Source organism: Suricata suricatta, chromosome 4, assembly GCF_006229205.1.
Source record: "Suricata suricatta isolate VVHF042 chromosome 4, meerkat_22Aug2017_6uvM2_HiC, whole genome shotgun sequence".
Lineage (NCBI taxonomy): Eukaryota > Metazoa > Chordata > Mammalia > Carnivora > Herpestidae > Suricata > Suricata suricatta.
In genome coordinates, this window is record NC_043703.1 from 93981504 (window position 1) to 94008696 (window position 27193).

Sequence of the window (27193 nt, forward strand, 5' to 3'; positions counted from 1 at the left end):
TGTTTAGAGAGTGAGCAGGGGAGGGCCAGAGAGTGAGGAAGAGAAAGAGAATCCCAAGCAGGCTCTGCAATGTTAGTGCAGAGCCTGACATGGTGCTCAGTCCCATGAACTGTGAGATCAAGGCCTGAGCTGAAATCAAGAGTCAGACAATCAACTGAGCCATCCAGGTACCCCTCTCATCTTTCATTTCTGATTTTGTTTATTTGAGTCATCTCTCTTTTTTTGATGAGCCTGGCTAAAGGTTTATCAATTTTGTTGATCTTTTCATAGACTCCTGCTCTTGGTTTCACTGATGTGTTCTATTGGGTTTGTTTTTTTTTTAAGTTTCTATTTCATTTATTTCTGCTATAATCTTTATTATTTCTTCCCTTAGAATGGTTTTAGGTTTTGTTTGTTCTTTTTTCCTGGCTCCTTTAGGTGTAACATCAGGTTGTTTATGTGAGATTTTTCTTGCTTCTTGAGGTCGGCTTGCATAGCTATAATCATCCCATTTAGACATCTTTTGCTGCATCCTAAATAAAGCTTTTGGACCCTTGTGTTTTCATTTCCATTTGTATCTATGTATTTTTTTTTATTTCCTCTTTGATTACTTGGTTGACCCCATTCATTGTTTAGTAGATGTTATTTACCTCCTGGTATTTATCTTCTTTCCAGATTTTTTCTTGTGGTTGATATCTAATTTCATAGTGTTGTGGTCAGAAAAGATGCCTGGTATGACTTCAGTCTTAAATTTGTTCAGGCTTGTTTTGTGGCATAAGATGTGTGATCCATTCTAGAGAGTGTTCCATGTAGTTGAAAAGAATGTGTATTCTGCGGTTTTAGGATGGAGTGTTCTGAATATATCTGTTAAATCCATCTGGTCCTTGTTGATTTTCTGTTCAGATGACCTATTAATGTAAGTGCAATTTTTTAAATGTTTATTTATTTTTTTATTTTTGAGAGAAAAAGAGAGAGGTAAGAGCAGAGAGAATGGGAGACAGAGAATCCAAGCAGGCTCTGCACTGTTAGCACAGAGCCTGATGTAGTGCTCAAACTCACAAACAGTGAGATCATGACCTGAGCCAAGATCAGGAATCATATGCTTAACTGACGGAGCCACCCAGGAGCCCCTGTAAGTGCAGTGTTAAAGCCCCTACTAACATTGTATTACTCTCAATTACTTCCTTTATGTTTCTTATTAACTGCCTTCTGTATTTGAGTGCATAAATGTGTATAACTTTTATACCTTCTTGTTGTAGTGTTTTGTTTATGATTAAATATTGCTACCCTTTTCATGTCGTTTTTTTTTTTTTCATTTCTAGTTTCTTTTCACTTCTAGTTGCATAACAAATGCTTCTCCATCCCTTTGTTTTCAATGTGCCTGTGCCTTTAGGTCTGAAATGAGTTTTGTAGGCAGCATATAGATAGGTCTTATTTTTTTTAATCTAATTATGTCTTTTGATTGGAGCCTTTAGTCCATTTACATTCAAAGTAATTATTGATAGGTGTGTATTGCCATTTTTGTTACTTGTTTTATGGCTATTTTTGTAGTTCTTCTCTAGCCCTTTCTTCAGTTGCTCTCTTCTCATGATTAGTTGGCTTTCTTTAATGATATACTTGGATTGATTTCTCTTATTTTTTGCATATCTATAACTGGGTTTTAGTCTTTTTAATTTTTTAACATTTATTGATTTTTGAGAGACAGAGACAGAGCATGAGTGGGAGAGGGGCAGAGAGACAGGGAGACACAGAATCTGAAGCAGGTTCCAGGCTCGGAGCTGTCAGCACAGAGCCCCTTTCGAGACTCGAACCCACAGACTGTGAGATCATGACCTAAGCTGAAGTCGGATGCTTAATCTACTGAGCCACCCAGGTGCCCCTATAACTGGGTTTTTGATTGATTAGATTTATATGTAACATCTTCTGCACAGAGCAGTCTATATTAAGTTGATGGTAGCTTCAGTTTGAACTCATTTTTTACTCCTCTCCCTCCTTCCCACCTTTCAGATATATGGTGTCATATTCTACATACTTTTATTTTGTGATTCCCTTGATTGATTTTTATGGATATACTAATTTTTACTGCTTTTGTTCTTCCTACTTATCTTTTACTTATGGTCCTTCCTTTCCACTCAAAGAGTCCCCTTTAATATTTCTTGTAGGGCTAGTTTAGTGGTCCTGAATTCCTTTAATATTTCTTTCTCTGGAAAACTCTTTATCTCTCCTTCTATGTGAATGATAGCCTTGCTGAATACAGTATTCTTGGCTGCAGATTTTTTTTTTTTTTTGAGAGAGAAAGCATGAGTCAGGGAGGGAGGGAGAGAGGGAGAGAGAGAGAGAGAGAGGAAGAAAGAATCCCAAGCAGGCCCTGTAATGTCAGCACAGAGCCCAATTTGGGGCTGGAACTCACAAACCATGAGATCATGACCCAAGCCAAAATTAAGAGTAGGACACTGAATTGACTGAGTCAGCCAGGTACCCTTTGGCTGCAGATGTTTTTTCTTTCAGCACTTTGAATGTATCATGTCACCCCTTCTGGCCTGCAAATTTTCTGCTGAAAACTCAACTGACAGCCTTATGGAGCATGTATGTAACTGTTTTCTTTTGCTGCTTTTTAATGTTTATTTATTTGGGAGAGAGAATGAAGAACGAGCAGGGGAGGGGCAGAGAGAGGGGAACAGAGGATTCAAAGTGGGCTTTCTGCTAACAGCAGAGAGCCTGATGTGGGGCTCAAACCCATAAACTGTGAGATCATGACCTCAGCAAAAGTGGGACACTTAACCAACTGAACCACCTAGGTGCCCCTGCTCTTGCTGCTTTTAAAAGGCTCAGTCGGTTAAGAAGCCAACTTCGACTCAGGTCATGACCTCACAGTTCCTGAGTTTGAGCTCAGCGTTGGGCTCTGTGCTGGCAGCTCAAAACCTGGAGCCTGCTTCAGATTCTGTGTCTCCTTCTCTCTCTGCCTGTGCCGAAGTCGGACGCTCAACCGACTGAGCCACCCAGGCACCCCTCCACTCTTTTCTTAAATCCAGTGAGGATCTTTACTCCAGTGAGTATCTTTATGATCTTTGCTTTATATTCTCTATCAGGCATTATTATTTGTTTTCATTTCACTTAGGTCTCTTGCTGTGATTTTGTACTGTTTTTTCATTTGAGATATATACCTCTGTGTCCTCATTTGTATAACTCTCTGTGTCTGTTTCCTATCAAACTTTTTAAAAGATTTTATTTTTAAGTAATCTCTACACCAAATGGGGCTTGAACTCACAACTCCAAGATCAAGAGTCTCATGCTCTTCTGACTGAGCCAGCCACACAACCCCATCAAACTTCATAAAAGTAACTAGCACATCTTGCTTTCAGAATGAACTCTTCAATCCATAGAGCTTCTGTTCTCCACATCAAGTAACCAAAGAGCTTTCTCCAAAACCAGTGACTTCTTTGGGTCCTTTGCCCGCGCTTAAATTGAGTTATTTATCTTTTTTTAAAATAATTATATATCTTCTTTTTTAATGCTTATTTATTTTTGAGGGAGAGAGACAGAGTGTGAGCAGGGTAGGGGCAGAGGTAGAGGTACACACAGAATCTGAAGCAGGCTCCAGGCTCTGAGCTGTTAGCACAGAGCCTGACATGGGGCTTGAACTCATGAGCAGTGAGATCATGACCTGAGTTGAAGTCAAATACTTACCTGACTGAGCCACCCAGGCGCCCTGAGTTATTTATCTTTTTATTATTGAGATGAAGATTTCTTTATATATTCTGGATACAAATCCCGTCACATCTATGATTTGCAAATGTTTTCTCAGAAGAACATTTAGAAAACATGAAGAGATGCTCAGTATCGTTAGTCATTAGAGGAATAAAAATCTAAACCACAATAAGATACCTTTCTTTTTGGAACCACAAAATGTTCTAAAATTAGATTGTGGTGATGGTTATACAATCCCTGCTAACAAATCATATACTTTATTGTTATTTTTTAAATAGGTTCCACACACAGTGTGGGGCTTGAACTCATGATCCTGATATCGAGAGTCATATGCTCCAGGGGCGCCTGGGTGGCTCAGTTGGTTGAGCTGCCGACTTCGGCTCAGGTCATGATCTTGCAGTTTACTGATTTGAGCCCCACAATAGCGGATTGCATGGCTATACCATGTTTTATTTATTCATTCATCACTGCTCTGAAGCAGTCTCCCTCTCTGCCCCTCCCCTGCTTGCACTCTGTCTCTCTCTCTCAAAAATAAATAAACACAGGGGCGCCTGGGTGGCTGAGTCAGTTATTTTTAAAAAATAAATAAATAAACATAAATTTTTTTGAAGTCACATGCTACAATGACTGTGCCAACCAGGCACCCCCTTTTTAAAAAAAATTCTTTTTTAACATTTATTCATTTTTGAGAGACCGAGAGCGAGCTGGGGAGGAGCAGAGAGGGAGACACAGAATCCGAAGCAGGCTCCAGGCTCTGAGCTGTTAGCAAAGAGCCTGATGTGGGGCTGAAACTCACTGACCTTGAGATCCTGACCTGAGCTGAAGATGGATGCTTAACCAACTGAGTCACCCGGGTGCCCCATTCTTTTTTTTTTTTTAAGTTTATCTTTTTTATTAGTCTCTACACAATCAAATCAAGGGTCCATGCTCTTTGGATGAGGGAGCCAGGGGTCTGTATATACTTTAATAGTTTTATTACTATTATTTTTAGTTTATTCATTTATTTTGACAGAGAGTGCACATGCCACTGGGGGAGGGGCAGAGAGAATGAGAGAGAGAAAATCCCAAGCAGGTTCTGCACTATCAGTGTAGAGCCTGATGTGGGGCTCAAACTCACAAACCGTGAGATCATGACCTCAGCTGAAATCGAGTCAGACACTCAACTTACTGGGCCACCCAGGCACCCCTCCAACAAAGCTGTTTTCAAAAAAAGATTCTTTAATACCCAACTCCAAGGACCCTATTATTCCTCCTGTCATTCAAACTGCAGCTTCTGACATAGTTGACAGCACTTTACTTATTGTCATTTTTCAATAACAAAGTAATACAACCACAAAAAGTATTGAAAACTAGAGTAGTGACAAAACTAGTATTGAATATGAATTTCCCATGGATATATTACAGAAAATTGAATTAACAATAATAATTCACTTTTAAGGTTAAAGCACCTTAACATGTATGCGCTTTTCTATACTTGGTTGTTTTAAAATCGTAATTATATTTGCAACTACATGGATGGAACTAGAGGGTATCCTACTAAGCGAAATTATTCAAAGAAAGACAAATATCATATGACTTCACTCATATGAGGAATTTAGGATACAAAACAGATGAACATAAGGGAAAGGAAGCAAAAATAACACAAAAACAGGGAAGGGGACAAAAACATAAGAGCCTTTTAAATATATGGAACAAATAGAAGGTTACTGGAGGTTTGTGGGAGGGCAGATGAGCTAAATGAATAAGGGGCATTAAACAATCTACTTTCAAAATCACTGTTGTACTATAAGCTAACTAACTTGGAAATAAACTTTAAAAAATTAATTAAAAAATCATAATTATTTCTTTAATGAGCCTCTTTTTTAGTACATATGCTTTTTTACTCAACACTGACTCTGCTTGTAAAAAGGTAATAGTCATTTATTGTGAATTTGGAAAATATATGAGAAAATTAAAAAGACCATTTTGGGGGAATGATTTTTTTGTACCCTACCAGTCACATCATGTCTTCCAGTTATATTTTTGTAAAAGTCTTCTTGCCAGTTATTTTTAGAAATGCATAATTTCCTATGTAGGACTGGAAAACATGAAATTTCTGTAAGATGCAACTATTTGACATAACTTTAGAAATTTATCATAAATATTGTTGGAGAGAAGGAAATTAATTCCTTTATTCTCAGAAGTTCTTCTGGTTGGATTAATAATTGACATAGATTAACAGAAGGGGAAAAAAAACCAAAATTCAATTACATGGGCACAGAATTTCAAGAATAAAATTGAGACCAAAAGAAATGACAAATGTATGTAGTGTGTCTACATTTTAGACAAATATAAATCTGTGAGGAATTGACAGGACAAAGGAAACATGTTTGGGAGTTTCAATTAGTAAGGAATTCAAACCAGTATTTGGGCTGGGGTAGTAAATTAGTAAAAATGACAAGATTTGTTTATATAGGTTTCTTCAGCCCTGAATTTCCACATCTGGTGATAAAGATGCTTCTCTCAGTCTCCAGGTGAAGTGGAGGGCACCTTTCACATGGGCCATTTATTTCCTGCATTCAGGGAGATAATGGATCAAGAGGCTCTTCTTGCATTGCTGCTTTTTGAGTAACTTCAATTTAAAGCAATAAACATTCCAGTCTGGCATATCTTGGGCCAGACTGCACTCAGGTCCAACGTTGAATCTATCCACATGGCTTTATAAACAACAACAACAACAACAACAACAACAACAACAACAACAACAAAGATGCTCTTGGGGCACCTGGGTGGCTCAGTTGGTTAAGCGTCTGACTTCGGCTCAGGTCATGATCTCACAGTTCATGGGTTCAAACCCTGTGTCGGGCTCTGGGCTGACAGCTAGCTCAGAGCCTGGAGCTGGCTTCGGATTCTGTGTCTCCTCTCCTCTCTCTGACCCTTCCCTACTTGCAGTTTCTCAAAATAAGTAATAAACATTAAAAACAAGATAAAAAAATAAAAAGATGCTCTTAAGACAAACTCTTAGACAAATTCATTACAAGCACACATCAAAGTTTTATTTCAAGCTTGTGTTTAAACAGGTTAATTTAAAGGACCCACTTCTCGGGGCACCTGGCAGGCTCAGTTGGAAGAGCTGAAACTCTTGATCTCAGGGTTGTGAGTTTGGGCTCCATGTTGGGTATAGAGGTTACTGAAAAAACTAAAGGATCCTCTTCTCAAAGACATTTTGTAGGGGGTGTCTGGGTGGTTCAGTTGGTTAAACATTTAACTTTGGCTCAAGTCATGATCTCTCAGTCTGTTGGTTCGAGCCCCATGTCTGGCTCTATGCTGTCAGTGCAGGGCATGCTTCGGATCCTCTGTCCCCCTTTCTCTCTGAACCTCCCCTGCTTGTGTGCTCTTCTCTCTCTCTCTCAAAAATAAATAAACATTAAGAAAAAAGACTTTTAAGGAAAAAGCATGCTAGGATCATTGTTATTAGCCTGGATACAAAGTAAAGCATCATTAGATATCTTTTATGTCTTGTTAAAGGTCACTGTCCTCTGCAAGGCTGATAGTCCTCTAGAGGAATTTTCTGGACTTTATGCCCAGTATAGTCTCTCAGAAATGGTTATAATATGTGCCTGGGTGGATCAGTCAACTGAGCATCCAACCTCAGCTCAGGTTATGATCTCACAGTTCATGAATTCAAGCCCCACATTGGGCTCTGTGCTGACAGTGCAGACCTTTCTTGGGATTCTTTGTCTTTCTCTCACTCTGCTCTACCAAACTCTCTCACTTTCTCTCTCAAAATAAATAAATACACTTAAAAAAGAAAAAAGAAATGGTAATAATGTCTCAAAAGGAATAGCTAATGACATCAGACTACAAAACTCAGGATTCAATCACATTTTCTTCCACAGAACAAAAGGATATTCAGAAAAAGTCCTGATTCCTGCTGCTGGCAGAGCTCCCCCTGCCCGAAAGCAACCACCATGGTGATGGCCTTTAGAAGGCTCACACTTTGGAAATCCATCTTGATTAGCATGCTGCTTTGCCCCTAGACTGTACAAATAGTCTGAAATGGGACTTTAGCTCAAAATCTAGAGTGGATTTTTTTCGTTCTTTTTCATCTTTAAAGACCATACAAAAATCCATTGCCCTCGCCTAGATTAACCAAAACCCCCTTACCTCAGGCCTTCTTCCCACCCTGTAAGCTGCCTTTTTTTTTTTTTTAAGTAATCTCTACACCCAACTCAACCTCTTGACCTGGAGATCAAGAGTCCCACACTCTGCTGACTGAATCAGCCAGATGCCCCTCTTTCTTAAACTGCCTTGAAAAACTTATTTCTCATTAACACTCCAGTGTTTCAAAAACACTCCATTACCTTAAATTGTCCTCTAGTGTGCGTCTAGGTCCTAACTCTCTAGACAGATCAGGGCAAATTTGGGCATTCTCTTTATTTTTAGAATTAGTAGACTCGTTTGATAAATAATTCAGTGAATAAGAGATAGGTATAGTCTGGGTGAGGGGAAATGTGATCAAAAACAGTATAAATGCTGTTTATACAAAATATTACAAAGTATTTTCAAAGCTATTACCTCCTTTAATCCTCACATCAACCCTGGAAGTGGATATTATTACCATGCTGCCTCTCTCTTAACTATTTAGATCTTGAACTAGGAAAGGGGAGAGATGAGATGACACTCAAAGCCAAGTTATCATATAGAGGTAGTTATTGTGATCCACAACTCATTGATCCATTGATGTAACTCATTGATGCAAACATTTCTTGCATACCCAATAGGTGCCAGGCCTTATGGCACACAGACGGTTAAGCATACAGTATCTGGAGCAAGACAGAACTCTGTACCAGCTCTGTAAACTTGGACAAGATACTTCACATTGCCATGTTTCCATTTCTTCATTGTAAAATAAGAATAACAATAGTACCTAATACCTAGCATTTCAAAGAGTAAAACGGTTAACACATGTACAAATAAGGAAAACACCTTAGAGTGAATGCTGATGAACATTAGCCATTATCATTAACTATAAATACACAGTGGTGTCCTTTCCAGGTGTTTAGCAAAAGAGGTGAGCAGGTAATTCTAAAACAACACAGCAAATATTGTTATGATATGAATAAGGTGGTACTCCGGAAGGTAATACAACTGACTACACCTGCGGAAACTGGGCAGGTTTGACTCAGGAGACATTTGGGAACGAAGACAGACTACACAAAGGGCAGGAAAGGGCCATTCTGGAATAGAGAGACAAGTTGATGTTGGAGCCACAACCCTTGAAAGGTATGGGGAATTTAATTATTATTTTTAAGTAAGCTCTATGTACAATGTGGGACTTGAACTCGGGACCCTGAGGTCAAGAGTCTCGGGCTCTACAGGCTGTGCCAGCCAGGCACCTGGGAAAAGGAATTTATTGGCCCAAATCACAGAGCCAGGGTGAGAGGCAGGGAGCACTGGAGGCTATGGGAGATGTAAGTCTGTGGGAAAATTAGTCAGCAGAGGATCCAAACTTTCTCTGCTTCCCAAGGTATTGAATTTTAATAGTAGGCCACTGGTTTCAGAACTGTTTGTCAGGAATACCCAAAGAGGTTTTTAAAAAGATCCCAAGACCCCACCTTTATAAATTCCAAGCTTTTGTATGTGGGTGTGGCCCAGGTATACCTTTAAAAAGCCCGTGGGGTAATTCTGTAGTTAAGAGTTGGGGCTGCTTCCTTGGGTCAAGAATGAGCCAAACAGGAGAGTGGGATACCTTTCCTGAGGCAGGTAACTGTGCAGGATGCGTCTTGGTCTCCTTCAGGTCTTTGCTCAACATTAAAAATAATTCACCCTGGGGTGCCTGGGTGGCTCAGTAGGGTGAGCCTCTGACTCCGGCTCAGGTCATGATCTTGTGGTTGGTGGGTTTGAGCCCCATATCCGGCTCTGTGCTGACAGCACGTGTGCTCTCTCTCTCTCAAGAATAAATAAGCATTAAAATAGACTTATAAAATAAAATAAAAAGTTTCACCCTTTATTTTTCACCTCAACAGTTATCTTCTGACAAATTTCTTACTATAAATTTACTTAGTATATCATTTGAATTCATTCATGAGGATGCAAACCGAACAAAGGCAGTGGTTTTTCTCTTTCCATTTCTAGTGATCCTCGGATTCTAGATGAGGCTAGGACATAGAAGGCCACAAAAATATGTTTTTGAATGAATGAATCAATCAAGGAGTAAGGAGAAAGAATTTAGCTAGTACAGAACAATAAGGAGGTTGTGGAAGAAATCTGTAATCTTGATGTTGGCAGTTTGCTTAAAAAGGAAAAGAGAGACGGGGAAAGAGGGGTGCAGTTTTATTTTTTTAATTCCAGTATAAAACCAGGGTTAACGTACAGTGTTATGTTAGTTACAAGTGTACAATATAGTGATTCAACTATTCTAAACATTACTTACTCTCTGCTTAGAGAGGGGTGCAGTTTTTTTTTAAATGTACTAGGATGGGAAGAAAGGCTAGTTTTCCTTATTCTCAAGTTTCTTTCTGATTTCACTCATACTTCCGGGTGCATAATAAACTCAAAATAGCCAAAGCTCCCCACTTGGCCGCCTTCACCAGCGATCCCAGCGGTCCATTCACCTGGATTCTTTGAGGATGCAGCAAACGAAATCTCCGCGACCTGAAATCTTTTAAGGATGGCTGTCTGCCAGGGTCGGTGCGCGACCTAGGCTCAAGCATGCGCAGTAGACAGAGTTACCAGCGTGCGGGGGAAGCTGGGCCGCGTCGGTTTATGATTGGTTGCCGCAGCAGACTCCCACCCACCGAAACGCAGCGTTCGGTGCTGATTGGGTGACTCCGCAGAGGCCGGACGTCGCACAGGAGGGAGGGAAGGGAGGCGGGAAACAGCTTACGGGGTGCGGGGTCGCGCTGTTTTTTCAGGCAGGCGGTGGAGAGGTTCCGAAATGGCGGTGCTGCCGAAGGAGACGCTGCAGCTGGAGAGCGCGGCCGAGGTCGGCTTCGTGCGCTTTTTCCAGGCCATGCCGGAGAAGCCGACCACCACGGTGCGCCTCTTCGACCGGGGCGACTTCTACACGGCGCACCACGAGGACGCGCTGCTGGCCGCCCGAGAAGTGTTCAAGACCCAGGGGGTGGTCAAGTACATAGGGCCGGCAGGTGAGGGCGGGGAAGGCGAGGGCTCCGGGATACCCCGCGTAGTGGGCTCCCCTTAGGCAGGGGGCGGCGTGCGACTCGGGCGAGGAGGCACCGGGGCGGAGACGTCGGTGCCTCTCGGGGATGGCGCTTTCTCCCCCGCCCTCTGGCCAAGTGGGGCGCCATCCGCCCCTGCCCTGCCCTGCCTCCGCCTTAAGTCTGTCCCTCTGCAGCGGCCCCAGACCTGAAGTAACAACGGACACGGCTGCCAGGCGTTGGACGAGGCGTTTTAATACATTTTTCTTTCTTAATGCCCAGCAGTCGCGTGGGTGTCTGCCCCGCCTTGGCCCTGTGGATTTCCCCGCAACTCCCGACCAGGAGTGAGATTTAAAATAGAACGTGGTTTGGCAAACCGTTTTATGTCACCAGTGTGATTTTGCCCACACTCCACTTGTACCTCTGGTTCAGTGCAGGGATTTGAAATGGGTTACTGTTGATGGGCACTAACTGTTGCCAAGAGGTCAGAACCTTGGCGTCGAGCCTGATTGCCTGCATTCAAGTCGCAACTCCTCCACTTTAGTAGCTGTGTGACCTTGAGCTAGTCACTTATGTCTGTGTCTCTGCTCGTCATTCTGTGTCCTCTGTTAATCCAGTCCCATCTCTCCAGCATCAGGCTACAAACTCTCCCTTTAAGGCTACAAACTTCCCACCCTATATGAGCTAGATGTTCTAGATGTTGTATGTTGATCTTTACTACCTGACTCCATTCTAATGATGGAAAGAGGATTCCGGGAGGGGTGAGGAGTCGTAGCTTCTAGTGCTGCCTTTGCCACATGCAGATGGGGGGAAAAAAAGAATGTTTCGTTTTTCGGACAAAAATGTATCCAGTGCTGCTGTATCAGGCAGGGTTATGGACCCTGGGAAAAACAGTATCCCTGCCTTTACAGAGCTCTCTCTAGTGGTGAGCAAAGCAGAAATAATAAATAATTCAAGGTGAAAAATTGTAGAGGTGTGTTCCATAGCAAGTTGTTGAGGAGGCAGGGAGGCAGGAATGCCAAAGATGGGAGACCTCAGAAGAAGCACTGCATGAGAAGTTAAATTCCACTTGAGTCTGGAAGGACTGGGTGTTTGCAGCCGAGAGGACCTGAAAAGAGGCAGCTTGCTATTGCTGGAGCCCTGAGAAGGTGGCCCAGGGGATGGGATCAGATGGTGAAAGAAGGGCTTTTTATGTTGTGCCGAGTTGTTGGAATTTTCTGCTGTAGGCTCTGAGAGCTTGGATGACTTAAGTAAAAGTGAAGAGGTGTGTTGGATCATTTGGCTGTAGGGTGGGGGTTGTTAGAAGGCACGAGAGAGTAGAGGTATTGGAATCAATGAAGACGAGCCGGAGATCATTATGGATGGCTTCATAGTTAAGGGCGGTCTCAGTTGCTTTCCAGTTTTAAAGTTATTCGAGGCTAGTGCACTTAACTCTCTTATTTTTGTGTTATGCAATGTAGAGTAGTTTAAGCATTTAAAATGATGTGAAAAGTTCTAAATGTGCTTGCATGTTTGTGTAAACTGAATTACTGATTTTTCTAAGCACCTGTTAAAGATTCTAATGCTTTCATTTTTCTATTTTAGATTATAAAGGAATAATGGATGCTAAGCACTACACCATTTATTGGGAAGAACATTTAGTACAAATATCCAGGAATCTTTTATACTGGAATTAGACTTTTAAAAAACAGAAATTTCCCTTTCATTCCTCTTGAAGGTTGAAATGCGTTTATTGGGCGCATTTGAATAGAGTAACCTAGACTGTCACCTCCTCTTAGTCACGTTGAGAATGGCAGTAAAGGTGAATTTAACTTGGGGTGCCTGGGTGGCTCAGTTGGTTAAGCATGTGACTCTTGGTTTCTACTCAGGTCATGATCCCTTGGGTTCATGGGATCAAGCCCGGGTCTGGTTCTGCACTGACAGCATGCAGCCTCTCTCTCTCTCTCTCTTTTTTTTTTTTTCTTAAAAATTTTTAATGTTTTTATTTATTTTTGATAGAGAGACAGAGCACGAGAGGGGGAGGGGCAGAGAGAGAAGGAGACACAGAACCGGAAGCAGGCTCCAGGCGCTGAGCTAGCTGTCAGCACAGAGCCTGATGCGGGGCTCAAACCCATGAACGTGAGATCTGACCTGAGCCAAAGTCGGAGCCTTAACCGACTGAGCCACCCAGGCGCCCCTCTCTCTGACCTTTCTGATTGTGTGCAGGCGCGTGGTGTCTCTCTCTCTCTCTCTCTTTCAAAGTAAATAAACTAAAAAAAAAAAAAAAAAAAGTAAACTTTTCAGAGATTAGTAAATGTGAATTATTCCTAAGGATATAGTTCTTATGTTAGAAATTTATGCCAAATACACATTTTAGGTAAAAGATTGTCCTAATATATGTTTGGGTAGGCTAATAATCTTTATAAAAAGATGGATTTGTTACTAGAAATGGGCTGAAATAACTGAAAGAGGTAGAGACTTAAAAGCAAAAATGTACTGTAGATCTCTACAGCTGGTATCTTGCAGTTTTCACTGTGCCACGTTAAGTGTAACTCAAGATCTTTTTTAAATAAGGTTTCATTTTTTATCAATTTTTTAAAATGTTTATTTATTTTTGAGAGAATGAGACAGAACATGAGCAGGGGAGGGGCAGAGAGAGAGGGAGACAGAATCCAAAGCAGGCTCTAGGCTCTGAGCTGTCAGCACAGAGCCCAGTGCAGGGCTTGAACCCATGAACCATGAGATCATGACCTGAGCTGAAGTCAGATGCTTAGCCGGCTGAGCCACCCAGACGCCCCTATTAATTTTTTTTTGAAGTTTATGTTTATTTTGAGAGACCCAGAGACCGAGCAAGGGAGGGGCAGAGAAAGAGAGAATCCTAAGGAGGCTCTGTACTGTCAGCCAGAACCCAGAGTGGGACTCAGACTCATGAACCATGAGTTCATGACCTGCGCCGAAACCAAGAGTCAGATGCTTAACCAACTGAACCACCCAGGCACCCCTTAATTCTTTTTTAAGTTTATTTATTTATTTTGAGAGAGAGAGAATGTGCATGCAAGCCAGGGAGGGGCAGAGAGAGGAGAGAGAATCCCAAGCAGGCTCCGTGCTGCCAGCACAGAGCCTGATGCGGGGCTCAAACTCAGGAACTGTGAGATCATGACCTGAGCCAAAATCAAGAGTCAGATGCTTAACCGATTGAGCCATCCAGGAGTACCAGTAATGTGTCAGTGTTGGTGTAAGACTGCCAATTCTTGTTCCTTGGGAGGAATTTTCCTTCATTTTAATATTTTGCCATAACGGTAAATAAAGGGTTAATAAAACCTTTTCCTTTGCTTCTCTCTTCCACCTAGAAACCTGATCAAGTTAACGTTAGGTATGTTTCTAGGCAGCATTGCTTGTTTCAGAAATAACCCTAGATTGGTAAATTATATCTGGCCTGTAACGCATGATGAGGACCCTGTGTTTTGCACTCTATGCAAATCTTGGACCCTGTGACCTTTTCCCACATTATTTAGCAGTTGAACTTGCCTCTGACTAGAGAAAATAGAAATCATTAGAAGAGAAGTCCCTCAATTTGCTGCCCATAAACCTATATTTTAAGTAAAACAGATTTGTTGAGATATTAATCATAGACAATATGATTCACACATTTAAAGCATACAGTTTGTTTTTTTTTTTTTTTACAAATCAGTGGTTTTTAGTATAATTACAAAGTTAAGCAACCATCACCATAGCACATTTTATTTATTTATTTATACTTTCCAAAGTAATTTCTATACCCAACATGGGGCTCGAACTCAAGACCCTGAAATCACTAGTCATATGCTTTACTGACTGAGCCAGCTATGTGCTCCCACAGTAAATTAAAAAAATTTTTTTTTAACATTTATTTATTTTTGAGAGACAAAGAGACAGATCATGAGCAGGGGAGGAGCAGAGAGAGAAGGAGACCTAGAATCCAAAGCAGGCTCCAGGCTTTGAGCTGTCAGCACAGAGCCCAAAGCAGGAATCGGACCCACGAACTGTGAGATCATGACCTGAGCTGAAGTTGGACGCTCAACCGACTGAGCCACCCAGGCGCCCCCTCTTTCCCCCCTACAGTAAATTTAAAACTTTTTTTTGTCAGCCCCCCAAAGAAACCCTGTACCTATTATCAGTCGCTTCGCCTCCTTCCACCCTCTCCAGTTCTCCCGAACCTAGGCAAGTAACATGCCTTCTCTCTAGATTTGCTTATTCTGGACATTTCATAAAAATGGCACCGTAAAATATATGGTCTTTCATGACTGGCTTCTTTCCCCTAGCAATATTTTCAAGATTTATCACTGCTATCAGTACTTAATTCCTTTTTATTGCCAAATAATAACCCATTGTATGGACATATATCTTATTTTTATCCATTTGCTAGTTTACAACATTTGGGTTATTTCCTGAACCTATACTTTTTTATTTTTAAGTTTATTTAATTTTGAGAGAGCGAGAGCGAGAGAGCATGCGCATGTGAGTGAGGGAGGTGCAGAGAGAGGGAGACAGAATCCCATGGGCTCAGACCCTTGAACCACAAGATCGTGACTTGAATCAAGTTGCTTAACCGACTGAGCCACCCAGGCATCCCTTGAACCTATTCTTATTAATCTGTACCCATTCTTTCCTTTCCTGTTGTGTCAGTGAGCAGGTGAGCCTTTTACTGTGGTCTGGATCCCAGCCCCTCTTCTCAGAGGTGGCTTTCTGTTGATCTTTTCTTCTCTCTTCTATCTGGTTCATTCTATTAGCATTTAGACTTATTTGCATCTTCTTAGCTACTTTTAATCTTCAACATCTAGAGATAGTATTATTGTAATAAAGCCCTATGAGATGGGTTAGTACCTAGCTCCAATTTGTAGATAAGGAATCTGAATTACTGAAAAAGTTACTTAAACTTTTGCCTCTTTTGCTGTCATATCTCAGTTTAGAAAGCATCTCCTTTTGGAAGGGTTTCTTGATTCCCATGTTAAGACTGCCTGGTTAGCTGTGCCTCTTAGGTGTTCCCTGCCCTGGTACCGTCTCCCTACCCTAGACAGCGTTTATTCTACCCTGTGGCCCATCTATCCCAGTAGACCAAAAGCTCCTAGAGGGGAGGAACTTTGTTGTAACCAATGTCTGCCTCTGAAGCACAGCACTTGGCACAGTGCCCACCTGTAGCAAACATGTGGTAATTGTCAGCTGAATGAGGTTGGGGCTTCAATTTATTCTTGAAGAGAAGAATCTTGTATGAATATGAGGCTATTCCTTTTGCTGTATCTCAGGTGGAAACAGAGCGGCTTTCTGTTCCTGTACCCTTATTTCATATTAGGAGATCAGTTTTACTTCCCACTGGTTAGACAAAGGATACAATGCCAGTCTCTTCATTGGGAACATAGAGTTAGCTGTATTTATTTTTTCCAATGTTTGTTTATTTAGAGAGAGACAAACAGTGAATGGAGGAGGGGTAGAGAGAGAGAGGGAGCTGCAGAATCTGAAGCAGGCTCAAGGCTCTGAGCTGTCAGTACAGAGCCTGACATGGGACTTGAACTCGAACCCGTGAGATCGTGACCTCAGCTGAAGTCAGATGTTTAACTGACTGAGTTACCCAGGTGCCCCAAGTAGCTGTATTTCAGATGCCTGTCAGTAAATAAGACTTAAAGTGCACTGCCACCCAGTATGTCACACAAACTCCTTTGAGAGAAATAGTATTTTTGGAGGATAACCTTGGCAGTTGGGCAGCCTGTCCATGCCTTAGCTATGGAAGTAGGGGAGGCCATGAGGGGAGGGGAATTACCTCATTTGTCTCTTCACCCCACCCGCTCTTAAGAAATCACCACTGTTGTGAACCTGTGTTCTGTTGAATTTGTCAGCTGAAAGACAACCAGACTGCTCTGGATCCCTCTATCCAGAATCAAGTAGATAACATTGATGTGCAAAGTAGCTGGTAATAGGGAGCGGTGGGGCTTGTGGGTCTGAGAGTGCTTGTTCATTCAATTCAATTCAGTGCTTGATAGCATTCAATTTCAGATACTTTAAAAACCCTGTACTGGGCAGACAGTTCTGCTGGCACCTGTACTGGATTGATATTTAAGAGCTGTTTCAGAATTTTGCCAGACTAATGTTTTTTCCTCTCTTAGAATTGTTTTTGCTGAGTTAGACTTTACATTTTGCCTTCTAAAATTTAAAGGATGAGGGGCGCCTGGATGGCTCAGTTGGTTAAGCGTCTGGCTTCGGCTCAGGTCATGATCTCACAGTTTGTGGGTTCAAGCCCCGTATTGGGCTCTGGGCTGACAGCTAGCTCAGAACCTGGAGCCTGCTTGAGATTCTGTGTCTCCCTCTCTCTCTGACCCTCCCCTGCTTGTTCTGTCTCTATCTGTCTCTCAAAAATAAATAAAAAACATTAAAAAAATTTGTTTTGAAATTCTTTGTTGTGTTCATTGGAAGTTGCTGATAATCTTCACAGTGGCGTTATAAGTGGCTTTGGAAGAGATTCCTCTCTGATTTTTGTATCAGTACTTTCCTTGAGCAAGTTTTTTTCTTTTTTTTCTTTTACTTTTGAGAGACAGAGTGCAAGCAGGGAGGGGCAGAGAGAAAGAGAGAGAGACCAATCTGAAGTAGGCTCTAGGCTCTGAGCTGTCCCTGTAGAGCCTGACGCAGGGCTTGAATTCATGGACTGTGAGATCATGACCTGAGCCGACATCAGATACCCAACCAACTGAGCCACCCAGGCGCCCCGTTTTTCTTATTTTTATATGTATGATGTTTTATCATATGAATGTTACTCATGCAGAATTCAGCTGGATAGGTTGGTAGGGTGACCAGTCATTCTAGTTTTCTTGGGATTGAGAGGGTTCCTGGAACAGGAACTTTTAGTATTAAGAAAGAGAGAGGGGACATCAGAGATCAGGTCATGATCTCTTGCTTGGTGGGATTGAGCTCCATGCTGTCAGCACAGAGCCTGCTTGGGATTCTCTTGCTCTCACTCTTGCTCTCAAAATAAATAAGCAAACTTAAGAAAACCCAGAGAGTCTTAGGCAGAGTGGGATGAGTGCTAGGCAAAACCAGGAAATAAGTTAAATGGGACCTACCATTCCACTCTGAGGTTCTCACGGTGAGCCAGTGTTCGTTGGGAGATAGGAGTCTATTGCAGGCTGGAGGCCTCGGTTCTGGAGCATGCCTCTGAGCAATCTGAGTACAGGGCTTGTTGAATGGGAGTCTAGAGTAAACAGTTTTCATGCAGCTTGCTTTCTAAACACAAAGCTAAAGAAATAGCAATTTATTCAAGTCTGTAAGAAAATGTGACTGAGTTGAAGACTGGTGGCCTAAATAGTGTTTTACTCTAAGTTTAAACTGATTGCCTGTATTTTAAACATTGGGAGATTTCATGAAAAAAAAATTCATTCTTGAGCTGCTTTTGAAAAGTCTACACAGTTGAAAACTGGGCATGAATATCCCCACAATTCAGCAGTGGGTTCAGAGCTGAGCAGCTGCTCTTTGTGTAGTCTAGGTTCGTCCTTTACCCTGATAGGCTTTCCTTGTTTTGTCACTGTTCCCACCACTCAGTGGTCTCTTTTGAAGCCACCTGTCCTGTCAGCTCTGTTGTTCTCTTCCTTTGCTCATTTGATACCTGGTCTGGTCCTTGTAGATACTTGTCAGTCCTGGGTGAGATCGTGAGGAATGTTCTAGGGAAGAACCTTAGGCAAGATTTGAGCCCTTTTTCAGGGTGTCAGACAGTGGGGATTCTTGTTAGTACTTATAACTAATGAAGGAATATTGGAAGTACCAGCTCTGTTTAGTTGTATAAAACAATTGAACTGTCATTTAATCTTCATGCTGATTTATATTTAATATTTATACTTGACATGATCTGTTATTTGAAAGAATTTTTTAAAATATATGTTTATTTTTGAGAGAGTATGAGTATGAGCTGAGGAGGGGCAGGGAGAGAGAGGGAGGCACAGAATTTGAAACAGACTCTAGGCTCTGAGATGTCAGCACAGAGCCCAACGTGGGGCTTGAACCCACAAACTATGAGATCATGACCTCAGCTGAAGTCAGAGACTTAACTGACTGAGCCACCCCATTATTTTTGAAAATATTTATTTTTAAGAGAGAGAGAGGGAGGGAGAGCACAAGTGGAAGGATGCAGAGAGAAAGAGAGACAGATCTGAAGTGGGCTCTTTGCTAAGAACTAAGTGCTAGATGCAGGGCTTGAACTAAAAGGTGAGATCATGACCTGAGCCTAAATCAAGAGTTTGGATGCTCAGCTGACTGAGCCACCCAGGCATCCCTATTCTGCATTACTTATTTTTTTATTTGAGAGAGAGAGTGTGTGAGCAAGGGAGGGAGCAGAGGGAGAGAATTTTAAGCAGGCTCCATGCTCAGTGTGGAGCTTAATGCAGGGCTTGATCCCAAGCCACTGGGATCATGACCTGAGCTGGAATCAAGAATCAGTTGCTCAACTGACTAAGCCACCCAAGGGGCCTCGTAAATACCTTTAGGTGAATAACTGGTATTACCTATTATTATATGAAAATTGAATTTTTATTCCATTTGGTGTGAGGGGTTTTATTAATTTTGTAAGAAATTTATAATTGCAAATCAGAACTTAAGGTGAGACACTGTTTTCTAGTAAGAGTTCTTACTCTTGGCAGTGTTGATATTTTAGACTGAGTAATTTGTTGTTGTGAGAGACTCTCCATCCTGTGCATGTTAAACAGCATCCCTGCCTTACCCATTAGCTTCCATCAGTACTCCACTATCCTCCCTCCCCCAGTTTACAACCCAAATGTCTGCAGGCATTGACAAATGGCTGCTAGAGAAGCAAGGTTGTTCCCAGTTCATACCCAGTAAACTAAGATGAAGTCTAGAAAGTTTGAAAACTCTGTGTTAATTGGATAGGGGAAATAATGGCACTCATACTTTATAGACGATAGTGTTAATTTGCATAGCCAACCAAGGGGAATAGTCTGGCAATATTTAGCACAATCGCTGTATTCTTCGATACAATCAGTTTTGGGACTTTATCTTATAGATGTACTCATATTTGGAGAATGAAGCATGTACAAGATTATTCATGCAGCGTTGTAATAACAGAGACTGGAAACAACCTGCATGTTCATCAGTAAGAGACTAATTAAATTATAGTACATCCTCAGTTGTTGGAATGTTTGTAGCTGTCAACATAAAGAATGATTATGTACTGATGAAACAATCTCCAAAATATATTAAAGTCAAAAAAAAAAAAGCGAAGATACAGAACAGTGTCTGTAGTAAGCAACCATTGATGTAAGAGAGGAACAAAGTAATGTTTGTGTGTGCAGAGCCTGTGTTTGGAAATATATTTTAAAAAATTTGTTTATTTTTGAGAGAGAGACAGAATGTGAACGGGGGAGGGGCAGAGAGAGATGGAGACACAGAATCCAAAGCAGGCTCCAGGCTCTGAGCTGTCAGCACAGAGCCTGATGCGGGGCTCGAACCCATGAACCATGAGATCATGACCTGAGCCGAAGTCAGATGCTTATCTGACTGAGCCACCCAGGCGCCCTGGAAATATATTTTATAAACTGATAGTACTTGTCTGGTGAACTTGATGTAGAGGGGATCAGTGTGAAAGAGAAGTCTCCTTTTTGCTGTGCTTTTTTAAAAAATTTCAAACCAAATTAGTTAACATAGTATAATAATGATTTCAGGAATAGAATTTACTGATTCATCACTTATATATAACACTCAGTGCTCATCCCAGCAAATGCCCTTTTTAATGCCCATTTAGACCATCCCCTCACCCAATACCCTTCCAGCAGCCCTCAGTTTGTTCTCTGTATTTAAGAGTCTCTTGTGGTTTGTCTCCCTCTCTGTTTTTATATTATTTTTGCCTCCCTTCTCTTACGTTCATCTGTTTTGTATTTTAAATTTCACATATTAGTGAAATCATCTATTTGTCTTTCTCTGACTGGCTTATTTCACTTACCATAGCTCTCTAGTTCCATCCACATTGTTGCAAATGGCAAGATTTCATCCTTTTCGATTGCTGTGTAATACTTCATTGTATATGTATACCACATTGTTTTTGTCCATTCATCAGTCGATGGCCATTGGGCTCTTTCCATACTTTGGTTATTGTTGATAGTGCTGCTATAAACATTGGGGGTGCACGTGCCCCTTTGAATCAGCATTCCTTCCTTATCCTTTGGATACATGCCTAGTAGTGCAATTATTGGGTCAAAAAGTAGTTCTAATTTTTTGAGGAACCTCCATACTGTTTTCCAGAGTGGCTGCACCAGTTTGCATTCCCACCTTGTACTTTTTTGAACCTTTGAATTTTGATCTATGTTGTCTAGAATATTTTGCAATGAATAGTGACTAATTTGTTTTTGTGGACCTTTTTGGGAAAAGTTTAATTTCATACAAATACTATGTAGTTATAAGACTTTTTAAAAAAATGTTTATTTATTTTGAGAGAAAGAGCTAGTGGGAGAGGGACACACAGAGGGAGACTCCCATGTAGGCTCTGCACAATCAGCACACAGAGCACAACATGGGGCTCAACCCCACAGACCACAAGACCATGATCTGAGTTGAAACCAAGAATTGTCTGCTCAACCGATTGTGCCACCCAGGCGCCCCATATAATTAGCTATAAGACTTTATTCAGACTAATGAGAAACTAATTTTAAGAAAGGACAAGTGGGGCACCTGGGTGGCTCAGTCAGTTAAGCCTCTGACTTCGGCTCAGGTCATGATCTCACATTTGTGGGTTTGAGCCCTGCGTTGGGCTCTGTGCTGACAGCTAGGAGCCTGGAGCCTGCTTCGGATTCTGTGTCTCCCTCTCTCTCTACCCCTCCCCGCTCATGCTCTGTCTCTCTGTCTCAAAAATAAATTAAAAAAAAAAACATTAAAAAAAAAAGGACAAGTAAGTTTAGCTATAAATGTATTTACTTATTCTTTTTTCTTTCTTCTTAATTTTTTATTTTGATATGTAGGTTCCATAGAAGCAGGGAGGCTATATCTGTTCATTTTATGCCCTTCATCCACCAAAGTCCTTGGGACATGTAATAAGTGCTTGATAAACAGTTTATTAAAGGGATGAATTACTGAGAGAAGAATGTAGCTTGGGGGGACCATTCTGTTAAGTACTTGAACCTTACTACTTTAAACCCTCAAATCTGTAACATGTATTTATATATATTTTTTTTTTTAGGAACAAAGACGCTGGAGAGTGTTGTGCTTAGTAAAATGAACTTTGAGTCTTTTGTAAAAGATCTTCTTCTAGTTCGTCAGTATAGAGTTGAAGTTTATAAGAATAGAGCTGGAAATAAGGCCTCGAAGGAGAATGATTGGTATTTGGCATTTAAGGTAATTATCTTCCTTTTTAATTTGGTTATTTATTTAAGAGTAGAAAAAATAAAGATGTGAGGGAATTCTGTGTGTTTAATATTTTAACCAGGTTGTGGCAATAAAATACTTTGAGAAACTATTCTTTCTTTAGCATATGGTTATTTTAAATCATAGTTTAATAGCGACTTTGAAATTCACTAAATCCTTATTATGAGTTTGCATACTCTGAGCTTTGTCAGTATCCCTGAAACCTAAATAATAACATAGACTTTACATAAAGTTGAATGCCAGCATTAGACAGAGATTTGATTTTACTGTTTTTAAAGCAATATTACACAGATTTACTGTATCCCAAATATCTCATTTAGACACATTGTAGTATGATTGTATCTTTGTACATGGCTTTCTCTTCCATTGAATTTATAACTTTTCAAAAGTCAGGTACTTGGTTTAATGGTGATCATTCCTTGGTGTCCCTAGAAAGGCTTATTGACATGCATGCGTCTGTGCCTTCTTGGAGATAGGAGCGCTGTTTTATTTTATATGATGACGTCTTCATTGCCAGTCTGTAACGTCCTGTTTTGGCTTGTTCGACTGCAGTGCCTGTAGAGTAGGTTCTCAGTAAATACTGGAATAAATGAATGGCTGAAGTGTTGTTGGGGAGTTGTAATTTATTCTTGAAAGGGAGTAAATGTGTGGTAAGGGAGACGATGTTCTGGGCTTGTTCTCAGCATATTTCTTTTCTTTTTTCCTCTGTCCCTCTGGATGTCCTTGGTGAATTTCCCAACCTTCTCCTCTATCTGTTTCTCTGTAAACAGTAAAATTAGAAGGTTTTTAATGGTTTCCAACATGAGAGTCCTGTGAGTTTTTCCTTGTGAGGTTTCTTAGAATATCTAAACATTTATTTGATCCTCATACTACCCCAGATATAATATTCAGTCTTTGTTCCATATTGTGTCCTCCTTCCCCCAACTGCCTTTGTAAATAGAGTTACTGAAGATTATATCTGGGAGAATTTAGCATTCTACCTTGATGGAGTTTACTGGGAATTTTCATTGGTGGTTTACTGAGAAAAGTGGGGCAGTTACTAAGAATTTTAGCCTGTGTCTTGAAAGATTTTGGTAGAAAATTGAGGCACCACCAAGTGATGTTTTCTATCTCATTTTCACGGAACTCAATTAATAACACCGAAATGTGAAATCCTGTTTAAGAGATGACCATGATTATCATCATGTCTTATGTGTCTAATCAGAATCCTTCAATATGAATTCACTTTAACTCCTACCTTTTAAGTAAGGGGGAAATTTTTTCAAATATATATCTTTATAAGGTTAAAAAGGTGCTATCTTAATCCTTACATTTTAAGAAGTTCAGATCTAAAATTGTAAAAACTGATATATCATGACATTTTTAAGCTTATTGATTCTGTTGTAAAGTATTAGTGATATTTAAAGTAGTTTCTATGATTGATTTCTTTTCTGTGTTCTCAATGGTATGTGCAAAATGGGAAAGGATCTTGGATACAATCTAGTTCACAGATCACCAATCTTAATCATTTTCAAGGACCCTTAAGAACCCAATTTTATTAGCTACTGTTCCCCTAAAGTTGAAAGGTGTGCTTCGTAATCTGTATGTGCAAATATAAAAAATATATGTAAAAGTATGACGTTTACATGTGCAATTGAATCAGTGCTTTTAAAATTTGAGTGCAAGATAATACTGTTTTTCCATTTCATTTTTTAAAAATTTAAACATTTTAAGTAATCTCTACACCCAGTATGGGGCTCAAACCACATTCCTAAGATCAAGAGTCACATGCTCTACTCACTGAGCTAGCAGGCACCACCCCTCCATTTCATTTTTTTAAATTATTTTTTTTATTTTAGAGAGAGAGAGCACTAGCAGGGGAGGGGGCAGGGAGAGAGAGAGAGAGAGAGAGAGAATGAATTCCAAGCAGGGTCCGCGCTCAGCATGGATCCCAACATGAGGCTAGATACCACTACCTTGTAATCATGACCTATGCCAAAATCAAGGGTCAGATGTTCAACTGACTGAGCTGCCGAGATATCCCCTTTCTTTTCAATTTTGATCCAGATTTTAATCAACAATCCATAGTTATAGGATATTCAGGATCATATTACAAAAAAAAATGATTATCATGATTATGATGCTAAAATCCTTCAAAAACTATTGGGGCACCTGGGTGGCTCACTTGGTTGGGTGTCTGACTTTGGCTCAGGTTATGACCTCATGGTCCTTGAGTTCGAGTCCCACATCAGGCTCTCTGCTGACAGCTCAGGCTGGAACCTGCTTCAGATCCTGTGTCTCCTCCTCTGCCCCTCCTCCACTCATGCTCTGTCTCTCAAAAATGAATACATGTTAAAAGAAAAAAAAACTATTGAACTACTGATGGTTATTAGTTCCTTAAGTTTGGCTATCACTGTGGTCATTTGGACTATTTGTGACTCTGCTGGTTCCTGGTTCATACCATGGGTGGTCAGTTGTATCAGAAAATATCTCATGTTAACTGCTTCCTATCAGCTTCTGATCCGGTTGAAATATGTATTGTCACCCACTGACTTGACACCAGTCCAGTCAAAAGTGAGGAAACTTGACCCTTTAGTTGACTTGTGTAGTCTTACGGAGAGATTTCTAATCTTTTTGAAATATTGAAAATAGGTCAAGGACCCTTTATTTGTAAATGACTGACGTAAAGCAGTTTCTGCATTTTACAGATAAATATATTGATAGAGAATTGACTTTCCAAGGTCAGCATTTTTAGCTAATAATACTGCTCTCCTATGTTGTATAGCTAGTCAGCGAAAATACACTATACAGCCAATAGGTCCGTGTTTTGACAGGATGTAGAAATTTAAGCATACCATTGACAAGATTGTCATTTTGGATACTTTAATGATTGTGTGTGTATAAATCCAGCTGCCACATTTCAAGTAGGCTTCATGCCTGGTGCAGAGCCCAGCATGGGGCTTGAACTCAACCACCCTGAGCTCAAGACCTCAGCAGAAATCAAGAGTTGGATGCCTAACTGACTGAGCCACTCAGGTGCCCCTCCAGCTGCTAGATTTCAAATTGAAAATAATTGGAAAAATAGGGAAGGGAGTTTATAGAAAATAAGGTAATAGTAATTGGAATATATTGTTATAAACAATTTTTTTGGGTAATTCTTGTTTGCTATTAAAATTTTAAAGTGCATTGAACAATTCTTAAAATTTTTGTTTATTTTTGTTAAGGCTTCTCCAGGTAATCTTTCTCAGTTTGAAGACATTCTCTTTGGTAACAACGATATGTCAGCTTCCATTGGTGTTGTGGGTGTTAAAATATCTATAGTCGACGGCCAAAGACAGGTCGGTGTTGGGTATGTTGACTCCATACAGAGGAAGCTAGGACTTTGTGAGTTCCCCGATAATGATCAGTTCTCCAATCTGGAGGCTCTTCTAATTCAGATTGGACCAAAGGAATGTGTTTTACCAGGAGGAGAGACTGCTGGAGACATGGGAAAACTGAGGCAGGTAAGGGAATCAAGTCTAGTGATGGAGAACCTAAGCCTAGGCAAGGTTCTAACTACCATGCTGTTGTTTTATTTAAGGAGAAAAATAGTTTAAAAGTTAAATTTTTTGTATTTAATTACAGTAATTTTTTATTTTGAGGATTATCTTGATGTTTATCTTTCACAGAAACTTTGTATCTTTAAGAGGACTATAGAACAAGCTGTTTCTTATTCTTATTTCTTATTCTACTTCAGATCCCTCCCTCCCTCTCTCCTTCCTTCCTTCCGTCCTTTTTTCCTTCTTTCCTTCCTAAAAGTTTAACAGAATGCCATCTTAAAGGGACCACAGCTAATGAAAGGAATGCTTTCACAGTTGTGAGGGGAGATAATTTAGGTCCATTAAAGACAAACAGTTTATTACTCTATTTAGCATGGATTTATCAAGTAAATAAGATGTAGATCTTCAGTTTAAGATAGTGTAAGTGGGACCTTTAGCCTCTTATTTCATTGAGTCTTTTTAAAAAATTCTGTTTATACTGTTTGATTATATCGTTTGTGTAAGTGTATGGTTTATTTAGGTATTTAAGGGATGTTGTAGCCCTTAAGGATTCTTCTTGTGGGCTTCAGATACCGTAAGAATGGCTTTGGGAAGTAGCAAATCTGTAATGGGCATTGTTAGCAGAGATAGTATCTAAGCAACTTTCCACAGTATTATTCTGTTAAGTTTATTTTTAGGGGAGCTCTTTTTAAAAACCTTTATATGAAGATACTTTTAAATTTCCAGGAAAACAGTTTATATAGATCTGAAAAATATGTGTTAGTATGTATATCTCCCCAATGTCTTACACATTATGTAAAAGTTTAATGTAGGTTAATAATATGTTGTTCTTACTATACTTGTCAGTGAAATAATTTTTTTTCACTTTTTTTCATTCCTTTTCTCAAAGTAATTTAAATTACTTCTTATAAAATAGGTTATTCAGAGAGGAGGAATTCTGATCACGGAAAGGAAAAGGGCTGACTTTTTTACAAAAGATATTTATCAGGACCTCAACCGGTTGTTGAAAGGCAAAAAGGGAGAGCAAATGAATAGTGCTGTCTTGCCGGAAATGGAGAATCAGGTATGTAGATGATAATGTGAATTTACTCTTAAATTATAATCATGGATTTGGGAAAGCTACTTCTTCCATATCTCTCAAAAGTCTAAATTGTGGATCACTGATATTAATTAAGCTTATTTTTACTGTAAAAGTACTTTTATGGGATAGCTTGAGCTGTATTTTACTGTGCTAAAACTTGTGAAAAACTTAAGGAAATGAGTAGGAAAACTGAAACATAACCTTAAATATAATTGCATTATATTTACACAACAAATATCCTTGGGGCAAGAAGGAGTTTCATTGATTTCACAGGAAAGAGCCTGATTAATGTCACTTAAGTGGATGAGAAAGCATAGCAGATGTAGGGTGGAAAAAAGATGTTTCAGAGCTTTATAATGTACAAGTTGCAGAGTCTTTTATAAATTACTTCATCTTTCTGA

At 40.2% G+C, this 27193-nt stretch overlaps 1 protein-coding gene across 1 annotated transcript in view; it reads left to right on the plus strand.

Annotated features, from left to right (window-relative positions):
- Positions 1-10534: 10534 nt before the first annotated feature.
- The window catches only part of MSH2 (mutS homolog 2), an 88868-nt gene continuing 72209 nt past the window's right edge, over positions 10535-27193 (plus strand). Inside the window, exons 1-4 of the mRNA XM_029937314.1 lie at positions 10535-10817; positions 22009-22163; positions 25397-25675; positions 26628-26774. Coding sequence (XP_029793174.1) covers positions 10607-10817; positions 22009-22163; positions 25397-25675; positions 26628-26774 — 792 coding nt within the window. The 5' untranslated portion in view covers positions 10535-10606. The remainder of the gene's footprint in view (positions 10818-22008; positions 22164-25396; positions 25676-26627; positions 26775-27193) is intronic.